Source organism: Apteryx mantelli, chromosome 3 (genome assembly GCF_036417845.1).
Source record: "Apteryx mantelli isolate bAptMan1 chromosome 3, bAptMan1.hap1, whole genome shotgun sequence".
Lineage (NCBI taxonomy): Eukaryota > Metazoa > Chordata > Aves > Apterygiformes > Apterygidae > Apteryx > Apteryx mantelli.
In genome coordinates, this window is record NC_089980.1 from 133,807,057 (window position 1) to 133,821,118 (window position 14,062).

A 14,062-nucleotide genomic window follows, 5' to 3' on the forward strand; every position below is an offset into this window, starting at 1 on the left:
TAAACCCATATTACTGTAATATAAACCCATAAAAAATGGGTCACAGGAGAATAGGCCTGGAATGGACCTCAAGAAGTCTGTTCTAATTTTATAGTCATAATTACAGCACTGTGTATTTCTGTGCAGTTTTAAAGACAGCCAAAAGAAAAAGTCCATTACCCAAGGACCACTACTATAGGACTAGAAATTTAAACATTAGGGAAAATTTTGCAGCCCTTCTGTCACCTTCAGACTTTCCTCTTGCTTTGGTTTCTCGTCTTCAGTGAACCGATGTAGCCTTCTCACTCCCTCCTAAAAATAACCATTATTGACGTCTGGTTTTCTAGTTTCTCTTCAGCTTTTTACTCCTCATTGAATGGTCTCTTTGCAACTGCTGTTTCAAATGATTCTCTCAACTTCTGTTTACTTCATTTTAGTCGTCCTGTCTTCATAAACAGCCCTCATTGAGAGCTCTATATTACTAGCTCATTTCTATGCAAGTCTCCACAGCTTTCTGTGATCAGCTTGTCTGCCACTGGCTTAACTAAGATTGTCCTTTCTTTGGTTCTCCTGTGAACTTCCATGATGTTTTTTCAGCCCCATTTTGGTATCTCTGATTCCTCCTTTTATGCTCTTTGCAAGTCCCACATGTTTCTTTGTCCCATTTTTTTTTCTCTATGTGTTTTTCCTAAGTTATTTCATGCATTTGCAGTATGAAGTTCTTATCTGAATGTTGATCATGTGCAGATCTGCATCCATCCTTGTTTCTTTATATCCAAAGCACATTTTAAAGCACTCATCTACAAATCATTTTGGCTAGCTTGTCAGCAGCTAATCCCTACATAGTTAACACAGGACTTGGTAGTTCTTCTTCTCTCCTTCTTCATTTGTCTTTGCTGTCATTAATACAATTTTACCATTTTATCTGGGCTCAGAATCTCAGATTTGTTCATTTCTTCTCGTGCTTCTTCACTCATTCATCAAAGCTGTGATGCAATCATATTATTTCTTTCACCATAATACGTTTAAAGTCAGGTATGTCCTGTCCATCTCTGCAGCAGATCCTTCCTCATTCTGAAATCTCCGGTATGATTGCTTAACTGTGTGTTTTCCCATTTCCTCCATGTTGTTTATGGGCTTCCAAAATGTTGTGTATGCAATAATTGTTTTTACCCACTAGTTCCATTTTGTTAAACCTTGAATTCTGTCCCCAGCCAATCAAGGCACGTCCCCACTTCCTGTTTCATATTTGCAGTACTTTGAAAAGTGGAAAAAATGCATTATTTTGGCCTACCTGTTGTTAATGTTTCATTTTTCCCATATGATTTGAACTGACAGCAAAGAAAGCATCCAAATTTCGTGACTGGTTGGACTGTAGCAGTATGGAAATAAAGCCAAATGCAGTTGCAATGGAGATTTTGGCATATTTAGCATATGAGACTGTGGCACAGGTAAGGGAGTTTACTATACTGACTGTGTTCTGCTTAAACAAAATTAATTAGTTACTCTTGGATGCACTTCAGTCCCGACTGACTATGTTGTAACCCCCCCTTAGAAGCATAGAGTAACTCTGTCTGCTAACGCAGTTAATTGGATTCCTATCTGTCTTTCAATTTACTGTATAACAGATGTGTACTATACCACACATTCATCACTGATACGCAAAAAGCAATGTTTTATATTGCTTACAGAGGAGAGTGGAGTCCAGCATGAACTTTATTCAAGTCCAAACTGGAACCACATACTTCGCTATGTGACCTCTGGCAACGTGCTGAGGTTCATTCAACCTGATTGCACAATTGGATTAAAAAGCAGGATTTCCAGGAAAAACAAAATGTTTAGATGCTCCCAATAAGTTCAGCTTTCTCTCTGCCCTTGTTATACTCCATTTAAAAACAAAATGCTTAGTGACATGCTGAGCCCTTTTGGGTAGATAAATTACTCCATATATTTACAAAAGTGGAAAAGAAGGGTTCCTTAGGCTAAAGTATCTCTGAGTAACTTTGATTTCTACTGAGAATCATTAAGAATCACCTCAACCCACAAGTCCTATCTCCCTGCTTTGTTATGATGGCATTCAGCGCACGTACCATGTCAGTAAAGCTCCCTCTTTACTGGTTGTTTTTGCCCTCGCAGTTGGTGGACTTGGCCCTTTTGGTTAAACAGGACATGGCTCCCAAAGCTGGTGACCCATTCAGTCATGCCATATCTGCTACCTTCATACAGTATCACAACACTACGGAGGTAAGTACTGTTTCCTCACATATTAGTGTAACTCTTACTGCATAGAGTATATGTATTTGGTGTTTCACTATTACATGTATGTGGTGGTTTTTCGGATTCCAAGTAGCTCCTATTGAAATCTGGTAGGTATTGACGTGCGCTCCTGTTCCTGAGTTTATTAACAGTGAAGTTATGGGCATAAAATAAAAGATGTTAAATTATGGCTCCAAATGTTAAGTTCTTAGCAGCATCTTTGTACTTAAATGTAAGTGCTCTCTATTTGGGTGGAAATTCCTTCTGTCTGTATGGAAGTCTCTCTCTGTTATAGGATTGGAAATTCAAGTTCATAGTGATACTTGTCAGCAGTAACAAGTACCACAGGGATAATACATGCATTACTGTGGTATAAATATTACAGTTACCTGTAGAATGAGCAAACTTATTGTTGCATTATACTTCTTCTAATACTAAATCTAAGAAGGCAATAAATCTTCGTGATATGATTTTACACTGGCTGTTTGACCCCTTGTTTTGACAGCCCCACCTCTTAGGGCAGGCCACAAGTGTGAAGACCAGTCTTGACTCTCCCGAAAACACACCACCTCCTACGCCCACACCTCCAGCGTCAGCAGGACAGCAACACCTTGGGAAAAGCCAGGCAGGAGCCCTGGGCAATGGTGGAATTGGGCAGGACTCTACCAAATCCAAACAAAGAAAAAGAAAAAAGGTATTTGTCACGCAAGCCTGAAATAGAAATCAAAACATCTTCAGGAAATAATGATGCATCTCATTTTAAATGTTGGTTCCTGTTAATTTTAAAATACATCACATGCTGCATACTGGTATTATGGTAGGGGCAAAAGTGTGTTTAGTGTTCCTTCTGTCAGAAATAAGTTAAGACTTCTCAGTAATAGTGCAAATGAATTTTTTTGGTGTAAAGACAGCTGGACTTACATTTGTCGTGAGAAGGAGAGGGGAGAGGAGCAGAGCCAGAGTGACAACTGATTCTTCCAAGATGAGTGGCTCACAGAATCATGGAATGGTTGAGGTTGGAAGGGACCTCTGGAGATCATCTAGTCCAACCCCCCTGCTCAGGCACGTTGCCCAAGATTGTCTCCAGACAGCTTTCAAATATCTCCAAGGAAGGAGACTCCACAACCTCTCAGGCTAGCCCAAGGCTCCTGTGGAGCCCCTGGAATAGACATTGCCCCATGTAATCAACCCCTTGCTTGACAGTAGCAGCAGGTTTCTAGGGTCAAAGCGTAAGCAAAGCAGGCAGAGAGGTGGTTGTGATTTTCCTGCTCCCAGCAGTGTTAGGCGACTGCCTTTTTTGCCTATAACAACTTTGCCTGACCCGCTTTATTTTTATGCCAGTTGGTTCCATTCAATCGAAATATTTGTTTTACTTTGAATAAACTATCTCATATTCAGTAGGTGAAATGTAAATATTACAATTCCTGTCTTCTGTGGTAGATCCTTGGTGTTCTAGGTGAGAGGGATATCTGTACCTTAAAACCAAAGGGGAAATAGATTTGATTAAATAAACTGGTTAGCATGTTCTGTGCTTGTCACTTAGGGCTTTTTTGAAAAAAACGTGGTGGCGGTACTCAGTTTGCTGCCGAGCCGCGGAGGGACTTGCGATTCTCTCACGTGGGTTATTCTCTTACAACGAATACTCATTTTTCACAGGGTTTAACTGGTAATTTTCACAGTGACACTTAGAAAAAGGTGTATTTTGTCCTTGTAGAGTCATCAGGGCTGTAGATGCTCCCAATAAATCCACTTTTTGCTCTGCCCATGTTACGCTCCATTTTAAAAGCCTTTAATCATCCTAAAACCTTTCTTAAGACTTTTGGAATGCTTTTCCCACTTCCTTTTTTATATCACATTTGATGATGTTCAGTTTCCGTGGATGACTTCTGTTGTCACTCTTAGGCGCCAGGATTTAGGAGGTATAATTTTTGATACATGGTGTATTTCACTAGCTTTGTGAGTTTCTTTTCAGTTCCTGGTATTTTACTTAATGCCTTTAAAAAAAAATTATCTTCTAAAAAGTGCATGGTTTTAATAACATATTCCCGTCAGTTCCTCAATTTTAATAGGCATAGATATACTGAGGCACTGAGAAAAAAATTTACGTGGTGAATGTTATTATTAGTACCTGCAGGCCCAGTCCAGCAGAAAATATTTGAGTTTCACATTCCCTTTACGAATGTCAATCAGCAAGGGAAGAATCCGCCATCATATTATGAATATTCTCTGTGTATGCACACAGACGCCAGTCGACTCAGCACTCTTGAAAATAAAACCTTTTTTTTTTTCAATGCCCAAGTTTGAAAATGTAAATGTATGGGATCTGTGTGTATGTGCGCAGTAAATTTCAGTGTACAAAGTACGTTTTTGTCATTCTTAGTACGTTCACCAACACCGTTTTCATTAATTTATTACCACACAGCCATCACTCTGATAAGCTGTCTGAATTCTGGCAAGCAGCTATCTCGAATGCCTAGGTGAGGCCTCGAGCAACATTATTGTTCAATTAGCAAAGAGAAAAGAGTAATCTTTGCTTCTAAAATTCATGGGATATTTTTGTAAAATCAGTGGATCATTACCAGTGAAATCTTATTTTTCAATTTAGGGTTCTTAGTCCAAAAAACTTCATTTGAAATTTGAAAACAGTCCACTTTGAGATATTAAAATATTTTTGCATCTCTCTAACACCGTAATGTCACATGCTTTATTTTCAAATTTCAGTGTGATATTATTCAGTTGTGATTTTGGTGTCAAATTGCCTTCTGCTTTGGGTACTTGTTCAATATTTTCCCCACCCCTTCACATCATAATGAAAGCCTGAAATGTTTTAAAAATAGTTTCTGCGGTTATTGCAGTATGACTTATAGGACCCTCTCATTTTAGTTTGAGCATTTGCTGCTCTTTTCAATTGCAACATACAGCAGCACTAGGTGAAAGATTTAAGAGGACAAATATAGTGTTCTCTGGGTCTCTTAAGCAAAGTTCATGTAAAAGTCCTCTTTGATTTGTTAATAGCTTTTTTCTCTAATGTAGTGTGTGGCAGTAATGATGTGTATCCTCAGGAAAAAAAAATTTGGTCCATTTTATAAAGGTTTATTTTCATACTGTATGCACTGTAGGTCTGTTGTGTGTTTTTGATTTAGTAACAATTTATGTGTTTTTCTGTTGCAGAGCACTGCAGCCTGTGGTATCGAGGCTCAAAGCGATGCCATCCAGCCCAGCCACATCAGAGAGGCCATTCGACGCTATGGCCACAAGATTGGCCCCTTTTCCCCATTCACAGTACGTAATAACAGAGTTATAAAAAGTTATATTTATAATCTTAAAGAACTTTGATTTTCAAGTGGTCAAATGAAGAAGCTATGGAATTGTTGAGAGCAATTTGTGGTGACTGTAATTTTCTTTATAAAAGTGGCATAATTCTCTTGGGAAATAAAACTTAGTAATTTCTGTCTCTTTTTGGAAGGACAAAAAAGTTTTTTTTTTCTTTTAAATATTATTTTCTTTCAATTACAAATTATGTTTTTTTGTTAGTGCTTGAATTTTCTGTTTTTGCAGAGTTTAGGTTTACAGTTATTTTAAATTATATGTATTCCAATATGGTGAGGAGCACTTTATATTCTAAAATTAGTTGTGTGTCAGATACTGCTTCTATTGGAAGTTGAACTCTCAAGTGACACATTTAGGGTTGAAGAAAGAAGAGATTGGTTTCTTTAGACAACTTTGAACCTTGACTAAAATGTAATAGAACTAAGCTTGCGGTAAAACACTGATGGATTATGAGGTTTTGCCGTCATTTTTTCTATGCAAATTGCAAATCCATTGTTCAGAGCAGCCAAACAAATTCTGTATTTAAATTTCTCAGCTGATAAAAATGTGAGAGTTGTCTGTCTCTAATGTCATAAATTGGGGCCATTTTCCTATGGTCTGCTGTTCTGTGTGGCATATATCCTTTCTTACCTCATAACATCTACATTTAGAAAAGAATGAGTGTCAAAGAAATCATTACCGCCAAAAACCCTAGTTCAGAGCTCCTAAAAATCAGGAAGAAAGTGTCCATTTTTGGAGGGATTTTAGAAAAGGAAAATGATTCTAAATTTGGAGGAAATTCATCTCCATCAAAATGATTTAGAAGTATATGAAGGGCGAAAATATCAAGGAAACAGAGGGACTTGACCTCAGAAGCTAGGAACAGGCAGAAGTAAAGTAGAAAAGGGTACGTGAAGTTATAATTTTCCTAGTGTCAAAACTGTGGACAATGCTTTTATAAATGGTACTACATGTTTGGGTTATTAATGATAGTTGATATGTATTTGTAATGAATTGTCTATACTGTATTTTACCTCTGTCTTTTGCCACCCACAAATGCTAGATTAATATCATGTAAATTATGGGATAGAATTTCTAGTCCAAAATAGAGAATGCTTTTTAGCAGAAGTTTTCAAGAGTTGCAGCTAAGAGCATGGAGATAGCTTCTAAAAGAAGAATATTCTAAAAGAAGAGAATGTTATAAAGAAGTGAAGAGCAGCACAAAAACAGTGACAGAGAGGTAATTCTTCCTTTCCCCACCCTCACTAAAACTCAGCTCATTTATTAACTGAAGTTTAAAATTGCTCTGCAACCACAGCACATAGTAAAATAATCTGATTTTTTTAAAGTACTGCTATTTTACGAACTTCCCAAACTGTCCAGGTCACTGAAAATTTTAATTTGTTAACATTACCTTCTGTCAATGTGGTTGATGAGATGAGCAGACCTTGTTCCCTCTAAACAGGTCAAGAAAGAGAGAGAGACTCTTGGGCCGTCTTCTAGATACATACAGATGTTGTAGAGCTAGTAATACACTTCCCTTTTTTAATGAAACCGTTCAGGAAAAGCATTTTGAAAGCTATTTCAGTGTAGTCATTTGAAATCAGCCCATATTTTCCCTCAAATATAGTTAACTCTTCCTGTCAGTACCCTCATTGGCAATTCTTGGGACAAACCACTTCACTCCTATCACAGTCGTTTAAGAAGAAAGTGCCCCTCACTTCCCATAAGTTCCTTACAAATGCAGTAAGTGTGAAGGTGGATTGATGCTTTCTTTGACTCTGCCTTTTCGTATTGCCAGTCTGTCATAGTGTTGTTTTTAAAATACTGTATTTTGAGCAGTACTGTGGCAACACTTGCATTGGATGACTTCTGCTTGCTCCTATTGCCATCCCCTTTAGAACAGTTTCTTTGCAAATCTGCTTGACCTCCCAGACAGCATGACTGAAGCAGGAAGAAAGGTGGCTTTACTCGATGCACTTCTTGTGATCCTTGTGGTGGCACCCATCAAACTGCAGCTTCAGTGTTTATAACGGCTTGAAGGCCATCACAGGTTAGCTAGGTGTTCATCCTGCCCCATATTCTCCTGCTGAACAGGCAAAGTAGAGGAACTTCACTGTATTTACTGTAGCCACTGAATCCTGTTGTAAATTCATATTTATTAGACCAATTCTAATGACTGTCTGGTACAGGTGACCTTGATGGGCATCTTGGCTTGAGAGGTTCTTTTCGAAGTAGGATCCGGACTAGTACAAGCAGCATAGGATCCTTAATTTTCCCATATTCAAGAGAGTTTAGTAGGAACTGTCACAACTGGTCAGAGCCAGTGCAGGGCATTATCTCAACCTTGGCCATTTGCTTTCTGAAAGTGGACTTAAGCTCAGGAAATACTGATACGGATAAAGGTGTGCCAGTACAAGTGGCTGAAGATTCACACTTAAAAGCATTAAATTTAGATCCCCAGTTTAGATTCCATTGCATACCACCATAACTTTCATGTTGGAGGAAACAGAGTGACTGGATCTCATAGGTTCATTCTATTCCATGAACTTTCAAAATCAACCTTTCCTTTTCAGATGTAAACAAGAAAGCAGTAGTTTATATCCAGGATCCCTCTCAGATCTGTTTCTCTGGTGAAACCATCTGATGTAGACCTTTCCTATCACTCCATTGCTGGAAGGTCCTCCAGAAGATAAGGCAAGATAGAGTTCTGATGATAATTCTCATCCCACCTGGTCGAACCTGTTCTCACAACAGAGTCGTCTTAGCCTGTCTGTTTCTAGACCCCCTCACATGGGATTCAGGGAGATAAAGTTATCTCAGTTTTGCCACGTTCCACTCCTCACAGCACAAGCACCACATGGTTCTCCTTGTTAGGCAGAATTGGTTGTCTTCATTTCTACTTACTACTCAAAAGAATTAAACCAAGTGAGTTTAGCTTTCTCTTCATTTGATGAACCTTTTTTATTCCTCAAGTCTGTTATTACAAAAAGGTGAAAGACTTTCTGTGAGTAATGTCAGGGTGTAATTGGTGGTTGTCTCTCACCCATCCTTGGATGGTTTCTTGGTATTTGATAACCCATGACTATTACATTTCTTTCTTCTAGTTAGAAAACTCGTTTCCTAACAGCTTTGGTTCAAGTACTAGCTTCCTGAATGAAAATGTCTCTTCTAGAGGCTTCTATGAGATTGTTCCTCGGATGTACAGATCCTTCTGATGTAGTTTTTCCCTGTAACAGGTTTCCACAGAGCATACCTCAAACTGCTGTCCAAAGTTGTATCAAGGTTTCATGCTACCTAGGAAACACTTAGCTGTTTTCATTTTTAACTTTCATTCTGCTAGTATTGATGCGCCTCCAGGGACTTTGTCAGAGTGCCCACACCTTCTGCACAGACAGAACTAAATCCTTTGTCAATTGGTCCCTGTTACTGCAATCCAAAGAAATGGCTGTATCTGGTTATACAAAGATCTGCTGTAAGATGGCTAGTATAACTTCTCCATATTTGCTTAGACACATGCCACTAGAGCTCAACGTCATGAAAGTGTATTTGTTGCAGAAGTCTTTTTCAATGTAGTTTGCAGAGGGCTACTCAGAGCTCTATCTTCATTTTCACCAAACATTATGATAATTGAGACACATCGATCATTGTTACCATGTGAAAACTTGAAGGTCTGCTGATAGGTTTGTATGGAGAAGTGTGTTGTTGGAGTCATGCACTCTGTGAATATACATGCAAATAAGTCATTGAAGAAGAAGAAGTTAATTTGCTGCAGTTGATTTACATACACAACACGCTGAAGTCATTAACCTGAGTTTCTTAGGTCTACGATTCCAGAAGTAGGGGCAAGCAGACGGCAGGAACAAAGCAAAATTTCTTTGAATATGCATCCCAGGGATGCTATTGACTGTGAGAAACCCTTGTCATACAGACTCCCTCAAAACACCTGTGGCTTGTGGACTTGCATGCCAACTGGCTGGTCATGCTGACTGATTCTAATAGTTTAGGAAACCAACCGGTGAAAGAACATTATAGGACAATGCATGCTCTCTGATTTCTAAGCTTCTGCATATATGAAAATGAATTTGGGATCTTATGCCTAATATGGGGATTTTGCAGTTTCTACGTTTCCTACTTTAGAGTCCAGGATCTGAATCCGGATAGGATTCCTGCGAACTTCATTCCTTCAACTTTGAGACCTAGTTGACTTGGATATACTTATATTCAAAACGTTCCCAAAGACTGTAAGCCTCTGATTCTGTTCCAGTTAATGAGAGAGACACTCTAGTGCCCTGACTATTGCTGAGTTGTAATGACATGATTAATATTGTATGTGGGTTTCATTGAATCTTGCTGATTTTGAGTGGTGAAGCTTGATGAAACTGAGAAGAACCACATCAGTTTTAGTTACCAGCTGCAGGCATATTTTCTTTCAGAAACTACTTGAGATTTCCAAAGGAAATCTTGTTGAAAACTTCTTTGATGTAGAACTATTCAAAATATTACTGTTACCTGTCAAATGGAAAACCTGAATGTAAGTATTAGCTTTATCTACAAAACTCAGTCCCATATAATCATTGGGCATTTTGATTCTATTTCTGTTTAAAAAGCACTTATAGGAGCATATTTTGTATGAAAAAATATACATTCTTTCAGGAATATTTTTCTCAAGATGGTTATTATATATCTGTCAAGCATCAACAGTGATATTTTCTGACAGCTGATCTTTGTCTGTTATCATTTCATCGTGACTGTCCATCTCTTCCATCTGATGATTGTGATAGGTGTTCCTAATAAGGCAGTTTTGGGAGAAGAGTTGAGCTGTGTAATTTATTCTTTAGCAGCATTTGATAGATGTTGGTTTGGACAAAAAGAGCACTTTGAAAGTTTTATAATCATATGGTAAATGAGAACTAACATTAAAGTAGTGAAAATGATCCGTTTGCATTTATTTTGACCTTAATAGCTATGTCAAAACGACTAGCATAATTAGAGCATTTAGGTTTTTGTCTCAGAGTGCAAGCCACAATGGAAAGCAGCAAGTGTACTCTAGATTCCTCTGCACTGTATCATCTCTAAGGTAGTCTAGACATATATTTTATCCACATATTCTCTATTGACAATATTGGGTGGTACTCACTGTTGCCCACTTTAAAGCATGATCCAGACTTTCAAGGAGCAGAGGTACAAATGATTGATTTAAAACATAGTACCATATAATTTTGCAAGACAGGAATGGGAAATATGTAACTCTTCATCATGTGGGATGATGCAATTCCATATGTTGTAACTGAATATTTTTCTGTGCCCTGTGCATTTAGGTTAAAGCAGTGAGACATTTTATGTGCATTATTTCATTGCAGGCTAAATCTTACTTCCTTATTCAAGCAAAAATTAATGGGAAATTTGCCTACATAGGATTAACGGACTTTTTATATTGAGAGATGAATTTACATTTAACTATAAAATTAATATATATGAATATTCTAATGCTTTTATATAATCTCTGTTCGTAATTATGGTCCATATATAACCATGTGATTAGGTCACTTCATAGTTCATTCTGATGAGTGGTCTAGGTATTAATGTGCATTGAAGTCTGGCCTAGAGCAAAGAGAGTAAGAGAGTTACTTCTCTTACATGTGAAGAATTGCCTACTTGGAGTTCAATGAGAAGTTAGCGGAATCTCTTTCTGAGAAAGAGCAAATTGCCATAGCTTTGGGCATGACCTGCATGTATTCCTCTTGCTTCCCGAAGCTTTAGTTCTGGACTCTTACTCACTTTACACCATGGCAGCATCACTGATCTCAATAAAATTCAGGATTTAAATGGAATCAAAACCAATATCAATCCAAATTCTACTAAGTTCAATGTTTTTACAGACTAGCAAGCCAAGTAAAATAATAAGAAGAATATGTTAGATTTAGATTCAGGATCCTGCAGGCCTATTGCAAACACTCTTCTAAGACACGTAAAGGAAGTTCATTCAAAATATTCATTTTGATTTATAAAATTATCAGCAGTTGTTTAATACAGAGCCATTCAGCTGCGTATTCTCTTTAATGAGCTATTACCATGGCATTTATTTTTCAAATGACTTTCATTCATAAGGCCTTGCAGGCTAGAATATCAAAATGCAAGTATAAATAAGGCACTGAAACCATAAACCTAACAAAATCAGAATGGTCTGGGACCTTCTACCCATTACTCCATTTAGCCCTTGGAATTTGTAGTGCAGGTTGCACTGGTAAGACGTGCAGGTAGCCGAGTGCCCTCACTAATGTACTCCTAATGTACCTGTGTCCAATGAAAACTTAAAAGTACAGATTCTGTTTGTCCTTATGTCGGACCCTATGGTGTTTTTTGTGTATGAATTTCTCCTCGGTCTTGGCTAAAAGGTATCTTTTGCCATCATCTTCTCTCTCATACGGTGTGACCGTCTGTGCTCCAGTGTTTTTATATCAGTCGTGGGGCACTTTGTGCTTGGCATCCTAAACAGCGCGCTTTTTTATCACTTGTTTGTTATATCCTCTGTGGTCTCTGTTATATCCTCTGTGGTCTCAGTTAATTAGATGTTGAGCACATCAGAATAAAGGCCATCTCTGTAAAGTACCCGGTGAAGATCATCTTAAGTCCTGACAGGGCCTATAGATACTATCCTAATATTCATCCAAATATTATTCTAAATAATAATATTTAGGATGCTGTTGTGATAACAAAATTGTCAGATGTATATTTTTACATTTCTTACCAGGTAGGCCAACATAAAGTCTCTAAAGAAATTATTTTGAGTTCTTTGAAATTATTCAACTGCCGAATAATACAAGTTTCTAAGTAGTGCTTGTGACCGTGAGACATCAGCTCTAGTCAAAAGCGTAGTTAGCATCTTCTACCATGAAATTAAAAAAAGCAGCCAGCTACAGCTGTGTAAGAACAGAGGCAAAAAGAATTGGAAAACATTTCCAAAACGGATTCTTTACGTCAGGTCTGAAGTGAAGTGGTTTAGATGTTTAGCCAAAGGGAAACTGAGACTGTAGGAGGAAATCGTGCTACCTCACGGAGCTATGGGAGCCAGTGGCCATCACTCGGCAGCATCAGCGCGGGGCCGTGGAGCAGGCTCAGAGAGCCCGGGGTGTAACCTGCGTGTTTACTTTTGGGGGAGAGTACTCCTCCAGGCCCCAGGTAATTGCAGCTTGAAATGACTTGCCAGTCTAAACCTTCCCTTGCTACATATTTCAGTCCCGTGAAATTGTGTGGGCATCGTTACACGATGAATATCTACAAAGCCGCATTTATGATGCTGCTTGGGACGTTCCTGCTGTGAAGAACATGCAGCACCAGAGAATGTCCTTTGGTGAAGAATTACATTATTTGGGCCTTACACAAGACTGCCAAACTATTACGGATTCTGAAATAATGAATGCAAGTATTCCAGGTACTACTGATTTCCTATAGAAACCAAAATTCATGGAAAATCGGTTGAAGACATGGCAAAGCTGAGCCTGTGGGAGACTAAAGCAGCAGATCCTGGGGGTTGAAAGAAGTGAGGGAAACTTTGAAAATACAAGGGATAGTATGGTGGTATGTTTTTCTGTGATAAACAAGATAAGCAGAACAGAAAATTCCAAAAAGCAAGTTTATTGTGCCTTATGCATTAAAAAAAAAGTCTCCTTTACATTTGGTCTGCAAGTTATTCTTCTTAACTGAAAGGAATTTTTTTCTGCATACTTCAGACCAAAACAGTAGTGAAAAGTTTTGGAATACAATCTTCAATAATTGTTTCAATATACACAATGTGGGTACGTTACATCTAAATTTTTCCAAAGCACTTGAATGATGTAAAATTTTGAATACTGTCTCTAAAAGAAATTAGGTACATAGAAACTGAAGTCTGACCAAAAATCTCTGATATTTAGGGTCCTGTATATGATATATTGCCCCCATTGGTAATCAAAATCACTCGATACTGACTTTAAAGAAGGCAGGATTTCATTTGTAATCATTTTTTCAGAAACGAAATGTATATATTTGTGCTGCAAGTCATTCGATAACTTGACCTGTGGTTATCTCTTTGGTTTCTGATCTATAAAAACACAATTTTGTCATTGTTTCTTCTCATTCTGAACGCAAAAATAGGATTTTCTTTCCTTAAACAGTCACATATTTGCGATGGCTTTGCCCGTGTTCCGAGCCATTGTCTGTAGTTATTTGTTATTCCATAATGTTCACACTGTGTATTTGAAAATATGAGTTATTATTCTATAAAAGCGGTAGGAAGTCGGATGGCAGCTTGGAAATCTTGTTCCCTTCCCTCCCAGCCCCCACCGCCCGGTTCCTCCTCTCGGATTTATGAAAGAAAACATTGCTTTCTGTAAAAGGGTTTTGTGTGCCGGCATCTGGAAGTGTTTATTCCAGTGGCGTGTAATCTATCTGTGGATTTAGTTAGCACCAGACCCCCTTTTGTGTACGCCTGCCTTCAGCTTTTTATAAATGATCGCGCTGAATTTGTGCCAGCGTG

At 38.2% G+C, this 14,062-nt stretch overlaps 1 protein-coding gene across 4 annotated transcripts in view; it reads left to right on the forward strand.

The window, feature by feature from the left end:
- Positions 1-14,062, forward strand: part of SUPT3H (SPT3 homolog, SAGA and STAGA complex component) — a 284,434-nt gene that overhangs the window by 226,350 nt on the left and 44,022 nt on the right. For all 4 annotated transcript variants that reach the window (XM_067294403.1, XM_067294404.1, XM_067294406.1 and 1 more), the window contains 4 exons: positions 1,318-1,430; positions 2,116-2,223; positions 2,741-2,929; positions 5,407-5,517. In XM_067294403.1, coding sequence (XP_067150504.1) covers positions 1,318-1,430; positions 2,116-2,223; positions 2,741-2,929; positions 5,407-5,517 — 521 coding nt within the window. The remainder of the gene's footprint in view (positions 1-1,317; positions 1,431-2,115; positions 2,224-2,740; positions 2,930-5,406; positions 5,518-14,062) is intronic.